The sequence below is a fragment of the Scomber scombrus genome, chromosome 18 (genome assembly GCF_963691925.1).
Source record: "Scomber scombrus chromosome 18, fScoSco1.1, whole genome shotgun sequence".
Classification (NCBI taxonomy): domain Eukaryota; kingdom Metazoa; phylum Chordata; class Actinopteri; order Scombriformes; family Scombridae; genus Scomber; species Scomber scombrus.
Genome location: NC_084987.1, coordinates 7,741,310 through 7,768,872, shown reverse-complemented (window position 1 = coordinate 7,768,872; position 27,563 = coordinate 7,741,310). Strand labels below are relative to the sequence as shown.

The 27,563-nt window shown below is 39.7% G+C and overlaps 1 protein-coding gene and 1 non-coding gene across 3 annotated transcripts in view; one reads left to right on the top strand and one right to left on the bottom strand.

Annotated features, from left to right (window-relative positions):
* The first annotated feature begins 5,602 nt into the window (after nucleotides 1–5,602).
* The window catches only part of cacnb1 (calcium channel, voltage-dependent, beta 1 subunit), a 30,835-nt gene continuing 8,874 nt past the window's right edge, over nucleotides 5,603–27,563 (top strand). The window contains exons 1-7 of one of the 2 annotated variants that reach the window (XM_062438101.1): nucleotides 5,603–5,692; nucleotides 11,853–11,939; nucleotides 23,152–23,271; nucleotides 23,388–23,510; nucleotides 24,198–24,334; nucleotides 24,925–24,992; nucleotides 26,731–26,759. In XM_062438101.1, the coding sequence (XP_062294085.1) occupies nucleotides 5,603–5,692; nucleotides 11,853–11,939; nucleotides 23,152–23,271; nucleotides 23,388–23,510; nucleotides 24,198–24,334; nucleotides 24,925–24,992; nucleotides 26,731–26,759 (654 nt within the window). Of the gene's footprint in view, nucleotides 5,693–9,868; nucleotides 9,920–11,852; nucleotides 11,940–23,151; nucleotides 23,272–23,387; nucleotides 23,511–24,197; nucleotides 24,335–24,924; nucleotides 24,993–26,730; nucleotides 26,760–27,563 lie in introns of those variants that run through there. The other variant, XM_062438102.1, reaches the window with a different exon arrangement.
* On the bottom strand, nucleotides 11,199–11,270 carry trnac-gca (transfer RNA cysteine (anticodon GCA)). The gene has a single exon. It is a non-coding gene; the product is annotated as a tRNA-Cys (tRNA).

The following is a 27,563-nucleotide window of genomic DNA, read 5'->3' as shown; positions in this document are numbered from 1 at the left end:
TTGAAAATTTTGACTTCTGTCAAATTTGAAGGAGGCGAGTGATAATCAGGCATTGAGAGTCTAATAAATGAGTCTCACACCACACAAAGGACATAACAGGAATCTGCATTTTAGCACATTGACCCAAAGTTGGATGCAGTCTACTTTTTATACCACATGAGGACAGTGTTGAGACTAAAATAATGTATTACAGGTTACAGTAGTTGGCGTTTTGTATGCATATTCAAATGATGGATTGTGTGTACTGTATTGAAGCAAAAGCAAAAATTTTAAAAGCCTTTGAAGGGATTTGCAAGATATGTATAATGTTTTGCTGGTTTGGTGTAAAGTGTTATGGTTAGTGTGTAGAGTTTTGCAAAATAGCCTATAGTTTCAAAGATAATGCCTAAGCAATCAGAAAAAAACTGTAATATTGTTATAAGAAAGCAATAAAAAGCAATAAACATAAACAGTAAACAATTAACATAAAGACAGTGTAAGAAAGAGAGAGACAGCCATTTACATTTCTGTGTAGCAGGGGTGTATTATGTGTTTGTATATTGACATGATACAACTATGTGTGTGCAAAAAACACATTTAATAGAAATAGAAATAACAATGTATATACATATATATCACAGGACATGAAAAATGTCTGTAAGTCCGTTGATTTTCTCTGCACACATGCAAAAACATGCTTTTTTATAAGGGGATGATAATGTCTATGTTTACATGTACGCTTATAGGATTATTTAAATTATCTCGCATATTACATGTGCATATTGTACATCGTTGGCAGTTTCAAATGATAATCAAAGAAGTCTCTATGCATGATTCTACCTCTAAGCCTTGAAAACATTTAAAATTAACCACATTTTCCTACAAAAAGGAAAACATTATAATAAAAATACCTCTTAAAATGAACTTATAAAACCTATGAATGCTAATTGCCTGTGCAAAACTGACAAAAGTTTATTTCCTGCCAAAAGTATTTCTAGAGCAGGAGTGGAAGTATGTGGAAGGATGTCATACATGTTTTTTTTCCTGTGCTATACTGATAACTTTCATAAATAGACACAGAGTAGCTTTTATTATAACAACAAAGCTAAAGGCAAGATAAAAGAGTTTGGGTTCACAATATTGTACAAAACCAAAGTATATTCATACAGTTTGAATTGTGAGTGATGCAGAGTGAAAGGCAGGAACGGAAGGACAATGTTGAGACTAAAATAATGTATTACAGAATGAATACAGAATGAATACAATGTGAAAGACAGCCTAATAAATAATTAACAGTATAAAGATTAACGGTAATAAATCCAACAGAGCTGATGTGTTAAATGTTCAGCTGTGGGAGATTCAAAACCTTTTTGTCCATGAAGAAAAAAATTAAGTTATCAGAAAAATGCTATTTCAGGATTTCAAGTGCCTGGTGTTGGTAGATAGATGGATGGATGGATGGATGGATGGATGGATGGATGGATGGATGGATGGATGGATGGATGGATGGATGGATGGATGGATATCCAACACATCTCTAACTATCCAATGGAAAAAACAAACAAACTTAATACTAAAAATACTCAAAAGTTGTACTAATAAAACAAATATATGTATTGTGTATGTAATAGATACTTATAAAATACTCTGTGTGCAAAAAGTGCCAGTTGTGCAGTATCTAAAAGAAACAGTTATAAAAATAGACAACTGGTACTTTACCATTTGACTGGGTACTTATTGGGGTTGCCACTGTTGTATCCTCTACTGTACAACAGCAGCAGCAGCAGCAGCCTGTCACCATGGTAACACTGCACGCTGACAGTGTGGGTGCACAAGGAGCGCTTGTGTGACATCTTCACCTCAGGTAACACAGAATACCATCTGAAATGAGGCTTTCATAATTTCTGTACATTTAACACCTTTTTATGTAGTGGTATGCTCTTGCCATTACACAAAGCTCAGACTAATTGAGTCTTGCTTAATTAATGTTAGAAATCAACAGCCATACCACACAGTAGATGAGTGAATGCGTAAGATATTGAGGCATATTTTTTATAATGTTAACCTTCATATTTATTTCTCTTATTAATATTCTGAGACTTAAGTATTAGTTTCATCCACTGCCAGAAGCTGCAAAGAAGAGCACCAGGTAAATGTAGCAAAGATGTAAACGTAAACTGAAGATGCCACAGCTGACTCACTGTCCGTTCAGTCTTTCTTGATGGAAGATGTCGACTAGCTGATGCAGGAGAGTCACAGAGACACTTCAGAGACTAATACGTAATGATTCAAACGTCATCATTTCTGAGATACACTGTGTTTCTGTTTCCCTGCTTGTAATGTTTTGTTTGTTGTTGTTTTTTTTGAGGGTATAACCATCAAGGCTTCCACCTACTAGTATAGCCGCCTCATCGGAAGTATGAGCTGCAGCCACAGAGGATCATCTTGTGGGCGTTCGATCACAACGTCACACAGAGTTCCCTCCAGAAGAAGTTCGTCACAGACTGCAAACAAGCGAGGAGATCATTTTTCCTCTCTGGGTGACTCCTGAGGGAGGTGGAGGTGGATAAATCCTCTGTTTTTTTCAGGTTTACTAATCAATCAATCTGACATCTCCTGTACTGTAAGAGCTCAGTATTTTTTTTTTCTTCTTTCATGGACACATTTTGATGCTTAGCGGAAAATCATACACTCTCAAACCAGTTTTTAGCAGAGAAATAAAGCAGAAAGAAGTAGGAAAACTAGTGTGAATCATCATGACAATTGTCTATACATTTATTTAAAGGCAAAGTCTACATTTTTTATCATATTAAATGTGATGTACTGTATATTCACAATTTATAACCATTAGTAGGTTAGTAGATTAGTAGATTAAAGTAAACATTGTGTGTCTTTTACCTTATCATGACTTGTAGAAAGATGTTTTATACTAACATTACAAACGTTTTATTGCACTAAAGCTGCTCTAATCAACATTTTTATATTAAAAATTGATCAAATTTACTATGTGTAATTTGTAAATATCACCCGACTCTGCAATTATCCTATGTTTAACCCCTTTCGGATTTTTCTTTAACTTCACGGTTTTGGGTTTAATCTTACTGTGAGCTTTCAGTCGCAGGAGGTGACAGCTGTTTTCAGGATAAAAGATAACTCAGATAAACCCACTCTACCTTATCTGCCCAGCAATAAACAACAGATGGACAAAGTTAGCAGCTATAGCACGCTGAAGAAAGTGGAACATCTAAAATTGACGGAGACCAAAACAGACTTAAATGAATGACTGAATACTGGACTTTATTGGAAGTCCAAATGATTACTTATGTTGCTCTGTGTCTGCTGAATGTGTAAATCTGCAACTGTTTGCTTTAAAAAAGTAATAATTTGTTATCTTTTACAGCATGTTCCACTGTCCACAAGAGGTCCAAGAGGTTTTTTAATGCAGGTTTGAACAACTTTAATTTAGCTGTTATAAATGTGGCTAGATAGATAGATAGATAGATAGGTAGATAGATAGATGGACAGATAGATAGATAGATAGATAGATAGATAGATAGATAGATAGATAGATAGATAGATAGATAGATAGATATATAGATAGATAGATAGATAGATAGATAGATAGATAGATAGATAGATAGATAGATAGATAGATAGATAGATAGATCTTCAAACTATAATTGCTCATAATTCCTGACATGCTCTGCAGCCCCTTAAACCTCTGGGACCCCTGAAACCCCCCCCCCCCCCCCCCCCCCCCCCATCCTCCTGGATCAGTATTGGATCAGTTGCAAAACAGGGTCTCTTGGGTTTTTTTAGGGTTTTGCTCAAGGCCACATCAGATTGAGCATCCTCTTCTTCAAACCGTAGAGACTCCAGATAGTGAGCCTCCCTGCTGCTGCAACAAATCAGTTGTGAAATTGAACTATTCTCAGCCCCATTACGGCCCTCCAGGATGTCAAGTCCCCCTGGATCCCAGCGAGGGGGGGTGAGGGGGTTGGGGGGGGGACCACTGGTTCTGCCTGGTCGTCTGTCCACACGCACAGCCACCACCGACTCTGTTGTTCTCTCATCAATCGATAAGTGAAGGTGGGGTCTGTTCAGTGGGGCGTGGACCTCGGCTCCCAGCTGGAGCCTGTCGAGCGCACACAGGAGAGAGAAACGGCGTCAAGAGAGACAGCAGCAGACACATCAGTACCGGTAGTGGGACAAACCTGCCTTCAAATTAACAGCTTATTTGTCACAGACATGTTATTAATTTAAGGGTCGCCACAGTTTCTGCAGATATTACTGTGATTAATTCTGAAATCATTTTTAGGGAGAATGTATTTCTTATCCAAATCTATCTGTTTAAAAATAGAGGGTGTTGTATGGTGTACAGATTATAAAGCCATACAGGGATATATAAATTGGAGTATATAAATGAAAATGTACTTGACTTTATTTCTGCTTGTGCTATCTAAAACCAAATATTGCTATAATTTAATGCAGTACTAGAATGGTTATTTTAAGTGGAGTTCACATCCTTCCTTTCATATAAAGTTTGGTAATCTGGAGACTAAATTAATATCATTACTATGAATAAACTAGACAATCGATTCTATCCTAAATGTGTGAACTTCCTAATTGCTTCTATATGTTAGGCCCCAAATATAAATATAAATATATAAATTTAAAGCAGTAGTAGAGTGGTTATCTCAAGGTTCATATGTTTCCTTTCACATAAAATTTGGTAATCTGGAGACTAAATTAATATGATTACTATGAATAAGCTAGACGATTGATTCTAGCCTAAATGTGTGCCTCTCCCTATACTTGTTTCTTTATATAAGGCTACACCAATGTAAATACTGTTTTATTATATTATTGTTAGACTAGAACAGTATACATTATAAAGAAGGAAAAAACCCAGAGTTATAGCTACACAAATTTTATTAATATCCATATTTCCAATTAGGGTTGAGTAATGCAAATATACTGTATTTTTTGAAAATTCATCATTTTCACAGTGGCCAAGTACACTCCTATGTAAATTAATGTTGCAAATCAATTAGTAGGATTTTCCATATTAATCTTTTAAATATATTTGTTTGCTTTATGTGAACCAATGCAATAAAATACATTAATTGTATTGTTTTTAATTATCTGAATAAACAAACAACAGCAACAAAACCTTTATTCTTAAACACATTTTTATATAGAATTTCCAGAAAATAGACTAACGTGATATCTATAATGATATTAAATTAGCCAGCATATACTGTGATACTTCTAGTATCCCTCTATAAAGAAAACATGATGTTTATGTTGGTACAGGTTTGGCTTCAGCAGTTTCTTAATTATCGTTTTTTATTGTAATGAGTTTTATTTTGTAAGCAGAGACCGGATGTGCTGTTGTGTCATTATGCTGATTTGACAGCAGTGTAAAAGCCTGGTGCGCCAGTGTGTAATGCTATAGGCTGAGAGGGAGGCAGCTGTTGCCATTATTTTACCAGCCAGCTCCAGATACATCAGCGGCTCCAACCTCCCTTTAATAAAAGAAAGAAGGAAATAAAAGATGAGTCTTTGGACACCATCATAAAAAAAAAAACCTGAATATAGATTTTTTGGAAAAGTTAAATCAATGGTACAGAAAAGTAGTATGTCCAGGACGCCTTCGACCTCAACCCAGGAGATCCAAATGGACATGTTCGACCATCATCCTCACACACAGGTAAGACCATGGAGCAGAAAGCAAAATATTACTGACAGAAAAAACGCAAAAAGCCTCCTCACAGTCAAGCATATGTTCTATGTTTTATTAAAGGCGGGTTTTATGATAGTGAAGCTGTTTGACTTCGGATGATTAACAGGTTGTTCGGCAATTAAGTGGCTTAATTTCGCCATCTGCTATTTCTGTATTGAAAGCTGCGCTGATTTAAAAAAAAAAAAAAAAAAATCCAATTAATGATTTTAAAGATTTGAGAAAACGTGGAGGATAGGTTGTTGTTGTTTTTTTTATTTCTTCCTTCTGAGTTTGATTTATAATGTCATCCGTGGCCTGTGTCTATGTCTGTCTGTGGTAATTGGGTTGGTTTTAATAAGTAGCCTGATACTATGTGAGGATATGATGTAACGCTTGTTTTTTTAATATGCTGCTGCCCATTGGATTCTTTAGAAAACCACGCCTTTGTGCCACTAATGAGTAATTAACCAAAATGGGCTGGAGGAGAGTTTGAGTTTTTATTTGGAAAATTTGAAAAAAATGGGGGGAAAAAATGAAGTGAATTAATAAGTTTTCAAAGCTGACAGGAATAGCAATAAAAGTAATCAATTTGTCTGTTAGATATTGATGTTTTCAAGTCTGACATCAGATCTGTTTCTCCTCCACCCTCAAAAAGACACAACTTGGTGATTTATTTTCTCTCTCTCTCCCTCTCTATCTCTTTTCATTTACAATTTTATCCTTTCAACTTTCAATAGTGTCACTCTTTTTTTTTTTTAGAACCTGTGGCTTTTAGGAAGTGACATGATGTTGTGGGCATGTTTTAGTCATAAACGTTTAAGTAGAAGATGATGATGATGATGATGATGAAAAAAAATGTTTTAAAAATGATCAGAATATCTAGAACAAACACACCCACGCTGAGCTCAGTCATTGTCTCTCTGGAGAGGAAAAAAAAAAAAAGAAACTCACCACAGACAACCAGCGCTTCAAACCATGCCAAGTCCTGCTCTCTCCTCTTTTACTCCCACTCCTCCCAGCTCCTTCTCATCTCTCTCTTCCCCCTCAGCTCTCCATATTCTTCCTCCATGCCACTTTCCACGCTTTTGAATGTCCCACTATATCCATCCTGCTCTCGCCATCTCACCTCTCCCTGTCTGTTTTTAGCAATCTTTATCTGCTGCGTGAGACAGATGGATGGACCCCCCCCCCTTTCTTATGCCAGGCACTAGGGAGTGATGTATGTATGTGTGTGTGGCACCTTTTGATCAATTAGATGTAAAGTTCACGCAGCGGGTCACACTGGTGTATGTATTTATAACTCTGCTGTGGAGAGACAAGCAGGGGACCACATTTCTAATATCCTGAAGGAGACAGTCTGAGTTTGACACCCCAGACAGCACCACTCCAGAGCAGAAATTAACTGTCGGGCGAGAACTGATCCAAAGTCGGCGCCTGGGGGTCGCTTATAGATTAAAGATAGTGTCCGTAGGGCGCTATCAGATTGTGAGCGGAATAATGTATGGAGTGTTCTGGCTGGAGTAATGTGTAATGTGGTTTATATTTCACAGCTGTGATATTGTGCACCCTGCCACCCACCACCCACCCTGCTTTTCTGTTTAAAACCCCCCCACCCACCATCCCTGCTCACACACACACACACACACACACACAACACCCTCCTTAATTATACAGTTAATCTGGGAATATGTTTACCAACAGGAAGTCTTCCCCTCCCTACTTCCTCTGGCATTTCCCTGCCCTTTGCTGACGGGAACTCACCCCATCATGGCTTCGATCATAAGGACCCTCCAAACATACACACATACACACACACACACACACATACACACACATCATGTTAAATTTAACCTTAAACTTGTGACAACAGAGCATAAATTTGCCTCTGGAGGAAACACAGGTCTTATATTAGCAATTTTACCATCATCTCTATCTGTAATAAAAAGATTTTTTTGAGCTTAATTGCTCAGATATCAGCGACGTCCCCCGCAGGGTGACCAGGCGGATTATCTAACGGGTTGTAAACAAATCTGTGTTATCTAAATGACTTATTTGCAAGGTGAATGTTAAAATGACCACTCAATTTGTCCAGTGTTAATGTTCAAGTTTTGCAGATTCTTCCTAGTTCAACTTTGATTTAGCATCCTTCATTTTACGATGCTGTGGACGGTAGCTTTGTAACTGGGTTGTGTTCATCTTTGATTTTTAGATTATATAGCTGAACTGTGGACGTGTTTCTCCTCCAAAATGTTAGGAATTAAGCTTGTTAGTAAGACCCCCATTTCTGTATCTGCATATCTTATCTGGATTATGTCTTAATAAGACATGAGCTCCCCTAAAAAGATGATTTATGACTTTTATTTTATTTATTTTTTTTGGGGGGGGGGGGGGGGGGGGGGTCTCATAGCATATTGTCAATATGCTATTTTTGCCATGCATTTCTATTTTTCTGTATGTTCATGCGTAATATTGGGCTATTATTGACATTTGATTCATGCATGCAGGGTGTTTCATCACTCATTCACTTTAGTCAAGGTAAAGAATGAATGCTATTTTTGCCATCACCATCGAAGTGTGGTGCAATATCGTATCGTATCGTATCGTATCGTATCGTATCATATATCATAAATTACTCTAACTCATAACAAAAAACAAACTTTCTCAGACCCACACAAATATGCGCATTACATTTTTTGTAGTCAGTATACAGATATGTCAAAAAGAAAACAAGGAAGCTTACTCGCAAATTTACCCCAAATTTAGTTCACATCCTGATTAATAAAAGCGCGTGTTACAGTAATGAAGTTGTAAATGCAGCAGGATGGCTTGTAATAGAATCAGTCGGAGCACATCTGGAAGTGTTGGATTGTGATTGGACCTCAGCCAGGTGTAAATAACATCTACAGTGTCTTCACTCTCAAAAAGGAGATCCACCCTGCTCCTCTTCCTGCTATCTCAAGCTGGCCCGTAATCACTTCTTTTGATCAGGGATATGTTGGCACGCCAGCCTTTCCCTCCTAATAAGCACACTGAAATCCAATCTCAGTGCAGGCAGAATTAAGGCAGCGAGAACACTTATTAATGCTAGGGGTCGATTCAAAAGCCCATGAAAAGTTTGGTGGACTAGACCAGAAGTAAATACGTCCAGGACTTGAATTGTTCTATCTTTGACAAAGCCTGATTTAGCGTGCTTTTTCCATGAAAACATTGTCAGTAAACCAACATATGATTATTTTCATTATCGATTAATCCTCCAATTACTTTCTAGATTAACTGATGAGTCACTTGGTCTAGAAACAGCTGAAAAATGTGAGAATTATCCATCCCAGTTTCCCAGATCCCAAGGTAACAGTCCAAAACTCAAATGTATTTACATATAAGACCAAGAAAAGCAGCAAATTCTCACATTTAAGAGGTTGTAGCCATTCAACGTTTGGCAGTTTTGCTTGAAAAATGACTCTTCTGTTGATCGACTAACAGATTAATTGTTGCAGATTTAAAAATCACTTCTCATTATCTAAGAGTCCAGATACAGATTATATGTGAATACCCGGCTTTAAAAGGGTCTAAAATGTTACAAGAGATGTTCTCAAAAAGTATTATTTTTCTCTTATTAGAATATTTAATGCTTATTCAAAGAAAACACAGAAGTACAAAGTCTTCTAGCACTTTGTGTTTTCACCATTTCACACAGCATTTTCTCAGTGTTGGTGAACAGATTTGCCAACAGTGATGTAATCGGTTGCACCGACGCTCCAAGTACAGTTTTCCATCCTTATCTTTTCTTCATCACCTAAAGTTAAAGCTTGTAAATATTCTCACAAACGTTCGTAACACAGTAATTTAATGACTTGTCGGGTGTATCACAGTTACCCTGCTGTGTATTTATTCTATCCCATCACCATCAGTAAATTAAGCACAGTACAAAAGGCTAGATGCATTATATTTGCACTAAAGGAGGTTTAAATGAATTCAAGTAAATTCCTGAACTTTTTTCTGGGAGATGTGCTTTTATTTTTATATCTGTGAAGACTGGAAACCTCTCGTCCTCAGTGTGTTTTTGTGTTCGCACCAGTTGTCGCTGGTGAAACAGGTCATGTTTGTTTAAAGGCAGGCAGGACTGCGTCATACATCTGAGAGCCTCGGCCCGCCCTGTCGTACATGATGTGACAGTGATAACAAAATACTGAGTAGAGGAGGGATCACTGCTGACTGGTAGCTAACCTCTCCTGCTGAGCAATCGCTAGATATAAAGATATATGTTTAGACACATTTGAAGAAGCTGATTAGGTGGGTTTAATGTTTATATAAGTAGATGTGTGTGAAAATGTGAACAGTTGTGGACAAACTTATTTGTTTCTCACAGGCTGTGTGTAGAAAGTAGTTCAGAGATCTACTTGTGAAGAGAACAGAGATTCATAGTGAATACTCAAAGCACAAAAGCAGAGGTTTTTATTTTGTATTTCTCTGTGTCTGCTGGGCTGGATATCATCTGAAATGTTGTTCATATTAGTGGCAATACAACACCTGAGGCCAGTTATACTTTTTCAGTAACTTAGTTTGAGGAGTACAGACACATTTCTCAACACATTTCATGTGCCAAATCTTTTCAATGCGTCATTGTTTATTGTTGTTTTAACATAATCTGCAGTACAAGGACTTTGCCAAAATAAAACTAAATAATTAGCAAACAAGAAGTAATGATGGGAAAGTATTAACACCAAAGTATAGACTTAGACAGTTATACTTTGAATATACTATGAATATTGTATAGTTTCTGATACTTAAAACAGCAATGACGCTTTGTCTGTACTCAGCTCTTCTCATTATATGAAAATTAATTTCCAGGCTTAAAGTAATGTTTAAAAAATAAATATTTCAGTAAGTAATCCATCAACATGTATGGTTCTAGCCATGGTTATAATACATTATTGATGTGTGGTTGGCCAGTTGATTTACACATAGACGCAAATAGAAAGTCTTTCGTTCATGTGTTAATGGGCGGTTCTGATGTCTAATATTTCAGTACATGCTGCTGAACAGAAGTGAAAGCTATTAGTCAAACAGAAAATAAGGACTGGGATACAGTGAATATTGTAATGTGTTGCTGTGTGATAGCTGACTCTAAAATCTCTGATATTTGAGTCTCCAAACCGCATATTAACACAGCAGTACTTATCAAATCAATGTGGACATTTAACTCTATTACATTTTGGAGATTACATCATTTTTAATGTTTTAGAGTAGCTATCTCAAGCAAGTTTCATGTCAGTTAATCTACAAACTGTTGAGAAGAGAAGATAAAAGTGGCTGCCTGGGAGGAAGATATGGCGCATTTAAAATGTCTAAAAATAAACCATTTTTTTGGGTCAAGAGTCACATTAAGAATTGTCCATCTGTTGTAAACAAGATGAAAAGAAGAGTCACAACCACCAGTGCACACATTGAACTTTCACAGTTAGTACTAGTGAAACACGAGATGTGACAGAAAGGCAGGGGGCATCCAGATTTGAACCGGAGACCTCTTGATCTGCAGTCAAATGCTCTACCACTGAGCTATACCCCCTGTGGTATACCTAATCAGAGAGTGGGAACACACAGGTGTGCTGGCCTGTAGAAGGACGGTCATGTTTATATCTAAGTATTATGTCAACCAACAGTTCCCTTTTTACACGCTGCAAGAACAATACAGGCAGTCTCCTGATTGCCAACAAATGTGATTAGTCGGCATTGTGTAACCATGGCAATATGGGCAGGGTGTGCTCATAATGTAATGTGAGGCCCAACCCGGATAGGCCATTTGCCAGGGGTCTGCCAATCAGATTACAGGGTCCCAGTTTGCAACAGAACATGAAAAATGACAAGTAATGAAGGCTGCTCATGGACACACGGGGCACATTTTCTCTGGTCGACTTCCTCTCCAGTCTGGAACTCGTGCTGTTTTATCTCTGGCTCTATCTAACCGGCTGATCATATTTAGAAGCTTTTACGAATGCTATGCCAAATGTTAATGACTGTCATGCTCCCTTAGAAACAAGGTTTTCCAAGAAATATGTCAAGATAAGATATTTTGGAGCCACTCAATTAAACTTTTATTTTTTTTCTCTCACTCTCTGTTTTTCTTTCCGTCCAACTTCTCTGTTTCCAGGGAAAGTATGCCAAGAGGAAGAGCCGATTTAAGCGCTCAGATGGAAGCACCTCCTCTGACACCACCTCGAACAGTTTCGTCCGACAGGTAACATTTCACACTTTAATCCTTCCTCCAGACTGCTAATCCAGGTGCCAGACTTGGTCTCAACTTTGCCCTTATTATATTTAATGAAGAATCGTCATGATGAAGTTTGATGGAGATGAAGTGAGGACTTTTAATGACAGGAATTCTGCAGCTCATGTGCCATGTTTGCATCCTTTATCTTCATCTATTTTATCTTATATACATTCACAGCTACATTCCTACATATTGCTGGAATTGTTGTTGCAGCACTATGTCATTTTTAATTAATTTTTTCACAATTTGGACCGTCACATATAATAGGGAACATCTAAGAACATCCTTTGTGCTGATGATCTAAACACCCAGGCTAACTTTTATGAGTTAAAGCGTTACAGAAAAACTTTCCCAAAAAGTATCCTTATTATTGTACCTTTTGTAGCTTTTAAAACAGTGGTTGTAAGTAAAGTGTTCATCCCTGAATACAATTCTCATTACATTTCAAACATTTTTTATTCTTAGAGGTTTATCCCAAAATTTCTGGCACCTGTGATTTGAAGAAAACTGATCTTACTGCAGACTTTAAAGGGTCTCTGTTTCTGCTGTTTTCACTATCTGCTGTATCATATTTGTCCGCTTTCCAGTAACTGTGAAAAACAAAACCTGTTATTTACTCGTCTTTAAACAAAGTGTGTCTTTATCTTTTCACCTGAGTGTGTCACGGCAGCCTGCATACAGTACTGTATCTCGCACATTGAAATGGATTTGATAACATCAGTAAAACCCCTGTGACTAAAGCTATACACAGCCGTATTGTCACAGAGCTGGCGGTGGGAGACATCTCCCTTCAGCGGGGATTCCTCCAGGGTTCTGATGCTGATTATCAGTCCCCAGGTGTTGGACTCACCTCCACCTCTCGCTGCCCACCTGACGCTAACACCACCCTGGTCTGTGGATGTTGATTGCATTGATTGGCTCTGTCGGATGGAGTGAGTCAAACCTGTCCGTCGTCCAGCTGCAGAGATTCATTCCCCTCCTTAAAATTATCAAAGAAGCCTCTCCTCAATATTTCCTCTCCTACGAGGTTTAGGAGGCAGGGTTAAGGCATCACATGCTTGCGAGCGGCACAGCAGTCCTTGTCAGGACATGACATTTCTCAAAGCCACCCCGTGTCACGGCTAACTGAGTCCTCCCTTTTCCGTCTGACCTCTTCATTGGTGAGAGGAAATGATTTGCCCTGTGCTGAATGACATTTGCCTGTTCGGTACCGGTGATGCTTTAGAGAAAAAAAAAAGAAAAAAAAGAGAAAAAAAAATCCCATCGCTGTTGGTGAACACAGGGAGCTGAACCCTCCTGTGGTTTTTAAAGGTTAGCTGCATCCTCGCCTGCACACATCTTCACCCTTCCCGCTGCCTCAGCCTTCATTAACTTTGGCGTGGTGGAGGACCATGTGCACTGGGCCTGCAGGTTAAACAGGATTCATAAACGCTCACATTGTATGAGGAACTCATTACCCAGTAGTAAGGATGATTTAACACTTCCTGACTTGAATCTCCTCCCCTGTCTCATGCTATTGCGCAGCATTTCACTCATCAAGGCGTACAAAAGAGGTAGCAGGGATTATAAACAGACTGAATCGCTCATATAATCCAAAAATTGATTTAGCAACTCAGCCATTTAATAAATAGAGCATGTATGAGTGGTTCTTCTCATGCACACAATTCCTGAATCCATGTTAAGACTGAAAAAAATGGATTTAATTACAGAAAGAGAGGCTCACAGGCGCCCTATAGGTTTTTGTATTTATGGCCTATTTTTGACTCCCCCTCGAACAACTCAAAGCAAAGCCCTGTATAGGCTTTATAGTCTCACACACACCTACGCAAGTGCACACATATTCAACACACACACACACACACACACACACACACACACACACACACACACACACACACACACACACACACACACACATACAAATGCACGAGAGCCACAATCAGCCAACGGTGGAGCTGGCTGGTACACTCAGCCTGGTTTCCATGGCAACCGGGCCACTGAATCTCCCTCTGTGTGCGGGCACAGTGGGATGGAGAGACGAAGGAGAGGATGTTGATGTGTATGTGTGTGTGTGTGTGTGTGTGCGTGTGTGTGTGTGTGTGTGTGTGGGGGGGGGGGGGGGTTGCTCACATGTTTGTGCAGTGTTGTTGGTTTATGTGTCTTCAGGTGTGCGAAGACGGGCAGAGACTGTCTGCTGCTGCTGTGTACAAAAAAAAGGCAACATCTCTGCTATTGTTACTTCAAAACTCACAATTGCGTTGTCAGAATTTGAAATAGCAGCATTTAAAAAGGTATTCTCTTGTGTCTTATATCGTTAAAAACCGGAAAACACAACACTGTAGCCTTAAAGTTAAACATCAAATCAGAAGGGCTGTCATGATGAGCACATAACAGCTGCGTGCCAGTTCAGTGGTCCACAAAGGAGGGTCCTTCAGAGGACCTGAAGGCCATGTTGACCGTACTCCTCTCCACATGAGGTGGTCTAGACTTGTATAGAACAAAGCTAATGGTGTGTTCAAGCCCTCGTCAACTCATGCGGTAAAAATTTCAACAAGATCTTTCAAATTGTGAACAAAGTGTGAATACCAGTTTAAAAAAGTGCCTAAATATCCAAGTTTGTATTACAAGACATTTCTCTTCAGCACATCCCCAACTCACAGGATATTGAATGAGTGGAGTAGTAAATCTAATATGAAATATTACAGTATTAAGATAACTTAATACAATATATTGTGCAAATTGTTCATGTTTATGCTTGGCTGCCATTTTTTGGACTTAGAAGCAGCTTTTTCATTTAGTCCAGTTCATGTAATATATTAACAAGTCACTGTCAACCATTTTCGGGTACTTTTGATAACAAAACAAACCTTTATATAGCCAAGTGAGTCCAATTCAGGATTGAAACTCCTTATGTAAAGGTGATCTGTATAAAAAAAATCACAGAGAAAACCATTCAAAATCAGACAACACATTAAAAAAAAATCTAAAATAAATAAATAACACTAAAATAAGGCTATGAAAATAGAATAATAGTCATTTACCATGCAGTTTATGGAAGTCTTCTACCAGAGATATCAGATTCATCCATTTAAATTCCTCTTGCAGACACTCAGTGGCTAGAGCATGCCCCTATGAAGGCTTTCTTCCCCATTTTTGTCCGTACTTCAGAGACAGAAAGCAGCTATATGTCGTTATCTGAGAGAATCATTTTGAACTCTGTGAAAATGATCTGTTTTCTCATGTGAGGATCATCTGAGTGGCAGTAATAAAAGATTCAAAATTCAAGACTTTAACTCTTTAAACAGGGTCAGCCTCATTAGCCCATTATGACATGAGCTGTCTATAAATGAGGAGGATCAAGCCTCCAAATTGGAAAACTACTTCTCATCTTATTTTAATTTAAGATAAGAATGAAATTATAATCAATCAAACTGCATGCAGGTTTAATATGTTTTCCTACACTTTTTTCCATTGCTCTGTAGTCACAATCTTGTCTTGACTTGGTTGCCATATGTGAAAGGTCTAGAAGGTTCAGAGGCTGTAGAGAGACCAGCAGACCTCCTGTCAGTCCTGACATATGGATCCCAGCAGAGCCCCAGTTGCTGCTGTGTCTGGCTGCTCGAGGACAGATCCGACTGGTGGGTCTGTTTTCAGCTCTCCATTTTTTTTTCACCTTCCCCAGCTGACAGTATTGTCATCAGTCCCTATCACACCAGAGAGGAAGAGGTGGTTGAGTCTGTGGCCCTACATTGTGTCAGAGGTCTCCCCCTTGTGGACAAATTGGACCACCTCTTTAACCACACCTATCTGCCCATAGACCTCCACACTTTACCCTTTTTAGCAGTGTTGGTTAAGTTAAAATGTGTGTCCCAATTCTAGAATACAAACAAATACACTGCAATGTAATTAAATATTAGACACCTATAGATGTGTGGATTTGGAGCGGTAACTATTCAGCAGATACTTCAAAGGCTCGAGTAGGAAAGCGTCAGTTGCTTCAAAGTGACACAGCCCTGATCATTGAGCTTCGTGTCCTCAATTCACTACTGAACCACTGCCCCTCTTTTCTCTATCTCCCCTCATATCCATATTAATCCCTCGTCTGATACCCTTGTTTCCGGCAGATATACAGAGAGACAAAAGAGAAAGAGAGAGAGAGAGACGGGTTTGGAAGAACGAGATCAGGACAGAGGCCGAGAGGAATGAAGCAAAGAGAGAGAGGAGGGGGGGGTTTCCCTGGGCACTGCCCCAGCTCTGTCCCACGTCAGTCGGGGCATTGAATGGCTGACGGCTGCATACCAAGCCTCCTTCTGGGTCTCAGTGTGTTCACGTCCCTGTTTCTGCCCAGCCAAGGCTAAATATATTTCCCCAGTTTGCAAATGTAGCACAAGTCCTGCAACCCGACCCCCAGCCAGCCCCAGCTCCCTTCCTCTACACAAGGTTCACGTTCCTCGGGGTTGTGGAGGTAGGAGGGGGTGGGTGGGTGTGTGTGTGTGTGTGTGTGTGTGTGTGTGTGTGAGTGAAGGGGTTGGAGGTTAAGAGAGCGCTCTCCCATTTTCACACATAGGGCACTCTTTTCTGGCTACCTCTCCTCTCCTATCATACACACAACACACATACAAACACACACATGTACACTTATGCACTTGTCAGACTAACAGGCGGATACACACACTAGTTGCCACTATCTCTCTCTCTCTCTCTCTCTCTCTGACACACACACACACACATACATACACACACACATATACGTAACTCTGTCTGAGGACTCCGGCGTTGCCCCCTTGGTTTGCCTTGGTGTGGCGAGCGTGGCAAACGAGGTATGGAGAGGACTGAGAGGATTCAAAGGCCCGTCATGGTAAGAAGAATCTAGATAAATCTAAAAGCTGTTCACTTTTAGCTGCGTCTGCTTGAACTGGAGGAGTGTGTGTTTGTGTGAGTGAGTGTGTGTATCCAGATAGAGTTTTGAAAGTTCAACTACACTCTTTGGCTCTGATGTATAACTGGAATATATAACGTTGCCGCCCGTGTCCTGATAGAGCTGTACCTCCTGGTCAGCGGCTTTCTTTGAGATTCCATTTTGGGCCGGGCCGCAGCTGCTGGAAAGGCACTGTGTTTTTAATTAGACTTCCAGTCCCACCGGTTGCCTCTGCTGCTGTGTGCACTGCCTGACCAGCCGACCCAGCACTGTGGCCATTTCAGGGGGCTGCTTTCACCACAAGTCCCCCTTTGATCCAGGCAGGCCTAGGCTGGATATTGATTTCGCATATTTTTGTGACCTCAGGACTCCAGTACAGAGTGGCATAAATGTCAAAAAAGTGACCTCTTCTTTGTTGATTGGATTTCCATATTTTTTGGAATTAATGTAGGGGCAGTAATTCAGTGTAACCTTTTTTCTTTTTACTTGGAATTATATTGTGATGATCAGGAGTGCAACTAACAGTTGTTTTCATTGTCGAGTAATCTGTAGGTTGTTTTTCTGATTAATCCTTTATAAATGACATATTAAAATATCAAAAAAGAACAAAAAGTAATCATTACAAATTCCCAGAGCCCAGGGTGACATCTGAAATTGCTTGTTTTGTCAGATCAAAGCTTGTTTTCAATTAACTTTCTCTCAATCCTCTACTGATTTAAACTTTCAACACAAATAATGATATGACCATGTATTAAGTCATTGGTTTACATCATTCTGTTATCCAAATTAAACAAAATGATTAGCTGAAAGTTTAGTTGTGTCTGACGTATTGCAGAGCATTTGAACACAGTTTGGTGCACTGATCATGTACAGTATGTGATCATTTTATATTAGGCCTGAAAATAACAAATATTTTCATCATCATTTTAATCTATTGATTATTTAGTCTGTAAATATTCATCACACTTTCTCACCCTAAGATCTTGTCAAATTGCTTGTTTGGTTGAACCAACACTTCAAAAAGAGACGCAGTCTCTTTAAGACTTTAGAAGACTGAAGAAGCAAAATTTAAGAAGCTGAAACCACAAAGTTTTGGCATTTTGCTTAGAAATGACCTGAATGTTAATCATTTAATCTGGTATAGGCTTTTTCTTGGCCAACTAATGCATCAGTTTTGTTTTCGCATACATTTGCTGTATGATGTAACCAACCTCAATACTTTATGAGTAACGGCCCAAACATGTCCAAAAATATCTAACATTGACATTGAAAACCTGTCCAGATATTTGTTGATGTACTCTTTGATCAGATATCAGATTTGATATAAATCATATCTTTTTCTCTATAACTTCAGTTTCTATTTAGGCAAAGTACATTTTTAATACATTTAATTACTGCATGCATCATGTAAGTTAGCATGTTTTGAGAACTTAAAAAGGGATTTTGCAAAAAGAAAAAGGGCCTATATTCCCCCAATAAGGTATTTTAAGAAGTATTGGTATGAGGTTAAAAAGTATCAATAAACCAAAATGTATAGAATTGCTAGTATTATTGAAAAGCCTGGATTGTGACTTGCACCTTACCCTAATATGTTTGTTGAATATTGTGATATTGATGTTTACCTGAATAATTAAGGATCAAATTGCCCGTTCGACTCCCTCTTTTGCTTATTTCTTAAAAATTGGGATTTCTTGTGAGTTCAGTCCATGACTCATCTTTTTTAGTTGTCTCCACACAGTTCAACTGGTTGCCATGACGCTGCTGTGACAGAGAAAAGTAATATGGCCATTTAGACAGGGACTCCTTTTGTACATCTGTCCGTTCTGCATATCTTCTCCTATCCCATACCTGTCTTTTGATCATTCAGTCACCTAATCTCCCTCTGGATGTGATGTGAATACGCAGCAGACCTGAGGCTCTGCTGCTAATGCATTCTGGTTGGCTCTCAGCTTGCCTGAAATGAGATGTTGTGTTCTTCTTCTTCTCTGAAATGCTTGATGAATCAGGCCCTGAGGATACTCTGAGTCGGAGATAAAGCAAATAGGAAAAGGATATTTAATGTTACCGCTCTCGCTTTCATTTTTCAAATCATCTGAGGTGATGAGTATGAAGATATTTTTATCTGTTTAATTATCAGGGCAGGAGTTCACAGTGTGTGTGAGATGATAATCACTTCTTAGTCATACATTGTGAACTCTGACAACACCTGCTGTGAATTTCTTGTCGTTCATAGAGCAGTAGCAGATTAAAATCTTTGACCTCTGCTCTGTTTATCTGGCCCATCGAAAGGAAGACACACAGTGGTGATCAAGATGGTTCAAATGAGGAATAGGCGTAATCCATCATAAATCCCAATTCAGTATGTTCTTCTTTTTTTTTTTTTTTTTTAGCTTTGTGCCGATTCCAAAAGCAAATCTATTCATCTGCATCCAACTGCTCCCTTCTTTTCCAATTTCCCTTTTTTTTTCTCAAAAGCATTTACAGACGCTGTTGCATTAAAAGAAACAATGTTAACTAATTTCCTTGCTGCAGGGTGACTGTCTTCAGCCCTCATTATTCAAAGCACTTGTCTTTTTGCCACCCCACTCACACTCCTTATTCCATTATCCCCTTCCCCTACACTCTGTTGCTCCCCCCCCTCTCCATTTATTCAATATCAATGCTAAGGAGGTGTAAATTCATCATGGTGTCAGTAATTTTTGTGTGTCTCACCTCTTGTATCTTTGCACCCTTTCTTCTCCTACTATGTTCTTAGCTGTTTGGATTTATTATTTATACACAGGGATCAGTTTCTTGTTATTGAAAACATTTATATTTGCCTTCTATAAAATCTCTCTAAAGGTTATAATGTCTTGTTTGATGTAGTTATTGCTGTGCTGCTCTCTGAGCTATTGACCAGGCTGTAACTCACTCAGTGTGAGAAAATACTTCATTGATCACCTGTTGAAAAGCTTTTATGCAATTTCCCCGCCGCTGATTTCCCTTCAGGGTATTTTATTTACCATTGATTCCTACATCTTCTTTCTATATCCTTCCTGATGCAGCTCTCACTGGCTTGCCTGTAATAAGCTGCAGGGATGGTTACTATGACACTGCTGGGGTCTCTCGTCTGGCACTGCCAATGGGAAAGCAGCTTTGTCGTCAGGTGGCCTGTAGCTATTTTGAACAGGAGCTGTATGTGAAGTGAAGCAAGCAGCTAAATTAGAGACACAACCCATTGACATGCGAAGAAGAGGAAGAAGGAGGAGGAGAAGAAAGAGAAGAAGAGGAAGGGTTGCAGGAGGGTGTTGAAAATGAAAAGGTGGAGGATATTTGCTCAGTTGCTCTTTCAGTCTATCAACAAGTTCTGATTGGTTGCAGGGTAGAAAAGAGGTGCCGAGAGGTTATCGATCAGTTGCTATTTTGACTCTCCCCCTTGTCCACCTGCGCCCTTTTTAGTAAGAGTATTGACTTTTGCGTCTGTCCTCATGTATCCGTCTATCCTCTCATTCTCTTCTTTTCTTGTTCTTTTTCTCGCTGGTTATGTGTGACGAGAATCAACAGGACAAGTGACTCAGAAACAAGCATTTGTCCAACACAAACTCATTATCACAGAGTTACACACAAGTGCACAGATACACTCAGAATCAGCACCTGTCTCTCCCACTCTAGCTCTACATTTTGCTGCATCACCGACGTATTGTAGCGAGCGTGTGTAGGTCCCAGGTTATTTTAGACGTCATTTCAGCCTGTTTTTCTCTCTGTGAAAAGATTCCCGAGGGTTCCCCATTAAGGTTTGTTAACCTTCACTTACTCTGTGCTCCATGTTAGGATGCACCTGTATGGTTTTATAAGATGACTCAGAGCTGGTTAGTGGGGGCGGCTGTTATTATTCTCATTAGATGCTGTGTGGCGCTCACAGGATCATTCCTCCTACTTGAGGGAGATATGGTCGCGTTGCTGTGAGCGTTCTGAGTTTGAGTAAATGAAACAGGAAGTGAGGATGGTTTGTGGATGCCCGAGGATGTGAGGAGTAGCTAGCCGTTGCCTTGGCAACAGGGAGTGTCTACATTTGGTCTGCTGTTGCCGAGTCACAGAGCGCCTCGATGCGACAGGTGGCCGAGCTAGAATCAACATTTGTGTTTGTCGTTTCATTTCAAATCACACAGAGATGCATGGATGGTAATAAAAGGCATAGAGGAGCATTAATCACACATAAATGCACATGCAAACACGCTGACACAGCACACAGATGCTTCACTCTTACACACATGACCTGTTTTCTCTGTCTGGGTTTATTTAGACTCTGGTGTTTGTCCTCTTTGAAATGTTTTCACCCCAGTTTCTTTATAAAGGCTTGTGTTTGGGGAATGGCACCAAGAACTTTTAATCTTTTAATCTCTTCTCATATATTTTTTAAAGAATATAATTTGGGTATTTTGCCTTTATTTGAATGTGACAACTGAAATAGAGGGAGAGGGAGAGAGTGCAACAGTCCCTGGCCTGAATTGAACCTTTTCAGTGGCATAGTATGTATCTTATACAGGACCACAGAGACACAACATTTCTTTTCATCTTTAAAATAAGAAATACGATTCAAAGACAGCATACTGAATAGGACTTGGTATCAGATCTCAGTGCTTAAAAAGCAGCAGCCAAAATACGTACAGTAGCGTCCAGTATCAAAAGTTGGCATCAAATGCTCGGTCAGATTCTTCAGCATGCTTTAGTCTTTAATTAGATATTTCTAGATCTAAATTAAGTATGGCTGCAAACAGTGTTTATTTATATGAGCAATTCATCTGTGATTTATTCTCTCAATTAATCGATAAGACTGTCAAAAAGTGGTGAAAAATTTAAATTCCCCAAAGCCCCAAGGTGACATCCTCAAATGTCTTTTGTCCCTGCAAATTGTCCATAACACATAGTTTGAGAATTTTTCCTTTTTCTTTCTTAAAGAAATACTGAAAATGATAATAGTCACCACAGTAGTTGGTGATGAACTAATCAGTTAATCAACTAATCGTTGCAGCTCTAAAACCAAGAATCTACTTTTGTATTTTATGAATGCAAAGCTCTTCATTAACCACTGGTGAGCCGAGCAGTTTGGCATATTTTGTGAAATAAAAAAAGGGGGGTTAAAATACGTTTATCTCCCCTAATTAAGATATCAAAAGATGTATTGTTTTGGTATCAGCATCAAAACTCAGGTATTGTATTGGCACCGATATGGAGAATGTTCAAAGGATACCCAACTCCAATCTGGAGATATTTGGTGTACTCACCGAATGCGCTCTTTGTGTTGTCTGACTACACATGTGCTCATTTTCTAGCAGGGAATTTTTCATCAACATTACATATGGTCTATGTCATCTTTGCGCATTCTCACCTCTATTTTAAAAACCCACACCTAATGACTCACTTCTTCTGCCTGGCACATTCAGCTGTCCGCATTCTTGTCAGCACCTCCTACAAAGCGCTGGGCTGCCTGACAGCTCGAATAAAAAAGAAATAAAAAAAGAATGAAAAAAAAAAAACCAAGAAGAGAACAAGTGGGATTGTTATATAAATTGAACACTCAAACACTTCAGAAGTTCAGGCTGCCTCCCCTCACTGCACCGCTCTGCCGAACAGTACAGTGGGCCAGCACCGCAGGCTCACGGAAGGCTCGAGTTTTTATTGTGGTATGGGTGTCTGGATTAGGGTCAGCCTGGGAGAGTCAAGTTACCATGCATGAGTGGTGAATGTGTTGGAAACCGTAGCCACTTCATGAGAAATTTATACACGCACTAATATTATAAACAGTCCTCAGGCCATTTTTTTTCTCTCTACCTCTTTTTGCTTGTACTTGACACACCCACACGCTGAATCCGTTGTACCTGTGCAAAAAGATTTAACACCTCAGCCTTACTCAATCTGCAGTGGAAATGTCGGCCGGTTGTTATGCATCCTCTCCACCTCGAATTACACAGAGTCAGCTTTCAGCCAGTATGAAGGCCAAGGCCCCTTTTGTGTTCATATAGATTATGCTGCTCGAGTCTTGACATTGTGACGAGGGAATAGGCAATCATACTCAGACAGGGAGGATAGATGTGTGAATTTAAGGTGCAGGAGTACAACTTAAAGATGAACAAACAGGTCATCAGTATGAACAGCATACTCGTAACCTACATCTACCCAGACATGTTGGAGTCCAGCATGTGATTTCACTTGGTCTGCCCCTATTTTTGTTAACTTCAGTAGTATTGACGCATTCTTGTTCTTTTTTTATGTGTATTTCAGGGCTCTGCAGACTCCTACACCAGCCGGCCGTCAGACTCAGACGTGTCCCTGGAGGAGGACCCAGAAGCTCTGAGGAAGGAAGCAGACAGACAGGCCCTTGCCACGCTCGAGAAAGCAAAGGTCAAAGATCAACTATTGTTCCCTCATTCTTCTTATGTACAGTGTTACTTTGATGCTCATTATTCCTGCAGCTCATGTCTGTATACTAACACATTTTTCTCTAATCACTACTCCAGACCAAACCTGTGGCGTTTGCTGTGCGGACAAATGTCGGTTACAACCCCGGCCCCAGTGATGACGTTCCTGTGCAGGGCATGGCCATATCCTTTGAATCCAAAGACTTCTTGCACATTAAAGAGGTTTGATTTTCTGACACTCTGTTAAACTCTTTTTTTTTTTTTTTTTTAATATTCACTCAAAAGTAGATGCAGAGGAGGAGTACTTTGAGGAGGAGTGAAAAGTACATTTCTCGCACAAAAGGGCACATACCTTTGATCTACAAATGTACAATGTAGTTTTTTTTGTTTCTTAGCATAAAACTATTCACAATTTCAGCCTGAACTGAAAGTAAATTTACTTTACCTAGATGATGCAGGGAAACTTAGCATCAGGGCTTCAGGCTTAACTCCTTTAAACAATTGGAAGTGTTGGTGGCTGGGAAGCTGGTGACGGATCTGTCTAAAGTGATTTTCACTTATGATTTTGGTCACATCAGGTACATAATCATATTTTTTTAGGTACAAATTTCAGTTATACAAACATCAACTTGCAAGAAAGTGTGCCATAAAGGTCTTTGGTACATGGTGGGATGTTTTCTGAGCAATAAGATTTTATGTTCTATATCCTGAAAGTGTAAATATAGTATGTCAGTATTTTTGGAACTATTGTCAGAAACCATAATGACACAAAATAAATTTTTTGTTCTTTCCAAGAATTGTAAAGTATCTCAATTGTGCATTTTAACACATACAGTAAATGGTGATGTGAGCTATAAAATGCTGGTGTTGCATTGATGTCTGATGCCTGGCTGTGTATTCTGCATGCAGAAGTACAACAACGACTGGTGGATCGGTCGTCTGGTGAAGGAGGGCTGTGAGGTTGGCTTCATACCCAGCCCTGTGAAACTGGAGAACACCCGTCTGCTTCAGGAGCAGAGGATGAGACAGAACCGACTCAGCTCCAGGTAACGATGAAAGGCCCTCTGCATCGGCACAAACGTAATCCCCTCTTTTGAAGCGGGTCAAATCTGAGTCACACTTCGCCCACATTGCAATGTAAAACCAACTAAAATAGACAGAACAGTACAAAAGCAGTGAGTCACTATATTCCATCATGCAGACTACAGTATATGTGGGTCTCTTTAGTCTCTGTTGTTTTTTTTAATCCAGGATTCTTTTTTTATTATCATCAAAAATTTAGCTGATTGGATTTTAATATACAATTTGCAATGCAAGCACTCTTGTGTTTTTTTAACCTTGTGCACATAAACAGCAGCTTACTTTTGCTTTCTTTCATTTGTTTTCATTACTAGTCTATTATCTGATCTGTCAAGGTCATAATAACATGTTGTTTTATGTAATTTGTGTCATTTTGTAGACGGAAACCTAAGAATTATGGGGTGCTTGGAGATTAATTCAAACAACAAAAACTGGTTGTTTTTTTGAGGGGGGACACAATTTTGCATGTGTTTATATTGTGCACTTGGTACTGTGAAGCTAATTTATTGCTCTCTTTTCACCAAGCAATAATTTGACGCCATATATCTCATTACAGTAAATCTGGAGGAAGCTCCAGTCTGGATGTTGCCACTGGAACCCGCAGGCCCACCCCTCCTGGCACAGGTGAGGTTGGGGAGTAGTGTGTGTGTGTGTGTATGTGTGTGTGTGTGTTTGAGAGGAGGGTCTCCTTATCAACTGGCAAAATAGTAACTGCGTGTGCATGTTTGTGTGGGCACGTGTGCAATCCTGATCGAGTGAGAAGAGACAGGCGCCTGATATTTAGATGAAAATTTTAATTGGCTAGTTAGTCAGGCATGATGATGAATCACGGCGCATCTCGGTGGGTTGCTGTGTGAAGTGAGAGAGAACTTAGGAAGTCTGTCATTAGCACAAAGGGCGGGACTGAAATAGAGCCGAGAGTGGACCGCTCATTAAACTTGATAAGTATGTCTGGCTTGTGTGTGCATCGTCGAGACGACACAGACCTGCTGCTTGATATCCAGAGACAGCAGGAGAGAGCAAACGTGGAAAAATAAACAACTCTGATTGACATTAAGAGTTTTTTGTTAGTCCAATAGATCCACTGAACTGAGTTTAATATCTGCATAATAGAATATGAAGAAAGAGACACCCACCTACTGCGTCCACCTTCCCCGTACCTTCCACACTCGCCTCTCCAACAACAAACCCGCCACACACTTTATTCCAAGCCCCAGCTCCCCTCGCAGCATGATTCTTTCTTTCCTATCTACTACTTTGTTCCAGTTTCCTCTGAAGCCAGTCCTTCACCCAGTTCTTTCACCCCTACACTTCAAGTTGTGTTGCTTTCTCGCCACGCCGACGTCACTCCCCTCCTCTGCTGTTTATGTTATTATACTCCACATCTGTGCCTTGCTTCATGATAATCTGATGTGTTCTAGTTTTGTTTTTGTTTTAAAAAAAAATCTCTTCTCAATGTTATTTCCAGTTTAAGTCATACTGTGCCACCTTTTTCAATCTCTGTGCCATCTCTTGCAAAACTCCTCCATACCTCTGTCTGGATGCATCTTACATTCTTTCTTTCTATTTACTCCTTCCCCCCTTTTCCTTTACTTCTCTATTATTTTTTCTCTGCTTTCGTTCTCTTTCACTTCGACTCTTTCTCTTCCTTCTCTGTGTTTCTTTCTCTCCTCTTGTCCCTCTCTCTGCACCGTCTGCTCTCCACCCCCTCATCAGCTCACGTGGACATGTCCACAGTCTCCTTTGATGTTGACCCCCTCGACCTGGATATTGAGGAGCCCCTTGAGTCCCAGGGTGACCCTCGCTCCCCCAAGGGCATGTCAGGCAGCGTAACATCCCCTCAGGCCAACGCCCACCGGCTGCCCTTCTTTAAGAAGGTAACATTAGGGGGCCTTGGACACTGCTAAACTCGCCAGCATCCCTCCCTGCATTTGTCCCCTTCTCCTCCAGGATGTGGTCAGATCTACTTGCTCTCCTTCCTTTCTCCATCTCTCACTAACAGCCTCACAACGTTTCTTCTGCTACTTTAGCTCCCAAATCTAACACTGTTCAGGCCCCTCAGGCTCCGATCACGATGAGATATGTTTGGATGTTTGTTTCTGTGCTTATCAGCTGAGAGAGGTGTTGAACTAACTCGGATACACTCTGAAATGGCTGCTGCTGCAAATCAGTGTGAATCTTTTTTAAATGAAGCCACAGTGGAAGGCAGTCAGTATTAACTCTGTTTTAATCAATAAACAGCTCGTCTCCCAACCTCCCCCCCCCCATCCCCCTAATCCTAACCTGTCAATAACTAAATGTGCTCTTGTGTTTTGTGCTTTTTTTTTGTCTCTTCTGGCTTTTGTGTGGAATGATACTGTAGGTGGCCCAGCTAAACAGAAACAGAAGTCGGTGAGTGCGGTTCGTTTCCTAACGAGACTAACCTCTAACATTTCAATGTTGTTTCTCTGTCTCCTCATCCTCTGTTGCCTTCATTGTCTTACATTTTCCTTCTTGTGGTAACTTGTGGTCATATTATTCAGTAAAAGGTTCAACGGGTAAGAATTCAGTTTGTTTTTTGTGTGCAGGATATTTTACAGTATGTGTTCATGCTTCCAAGCACAAATACTCATAGGATCATTTGTAAATCATGGTGTCGCCTCTGTTGTTTCCGGTCATTTCCCCAGAGCTTGTATCACAGCTGTCATTATGTAGATGCAGGTGCAGATCCATCCCAGAGCCTCTTAGTCAGAGTGCAACAGTAATACATCCTGACATGCTTTCATTTCCATTTATGATGGCTGATTAGAGCCCACAGTCAGCTGTGTTTATGCTTTTTAGCACAATTCGACACATATATAAACAGGCATTAGACTGCAGAGAGAAAAAGTGTGTAGAAGCAGTAGGAGATACAGATCCAGTTTTTATTCCAATAGTTATCACAACATTATCTTAAAGTAATAATAAGGTTTTAAACTCTGCTGGTTGTCCATCCCCTCTCTATCTTTCTTTAGATTTCACCGTAATGAGGAAGAACTCAAAATTATAGTCTCCAAATGTCCTTTTTGGAAATCTCCCTTGACCTTTTCATGACAGAAAACACTATAGGATGGTCATACTGTGTGCTATCTGCTTAAAATGTGAGGCAGGTATTCACTGGTGTTTAGTTTACAGCCTCATACTGCCCTCGCCCTTTACAGACAAAACCATGGGCTG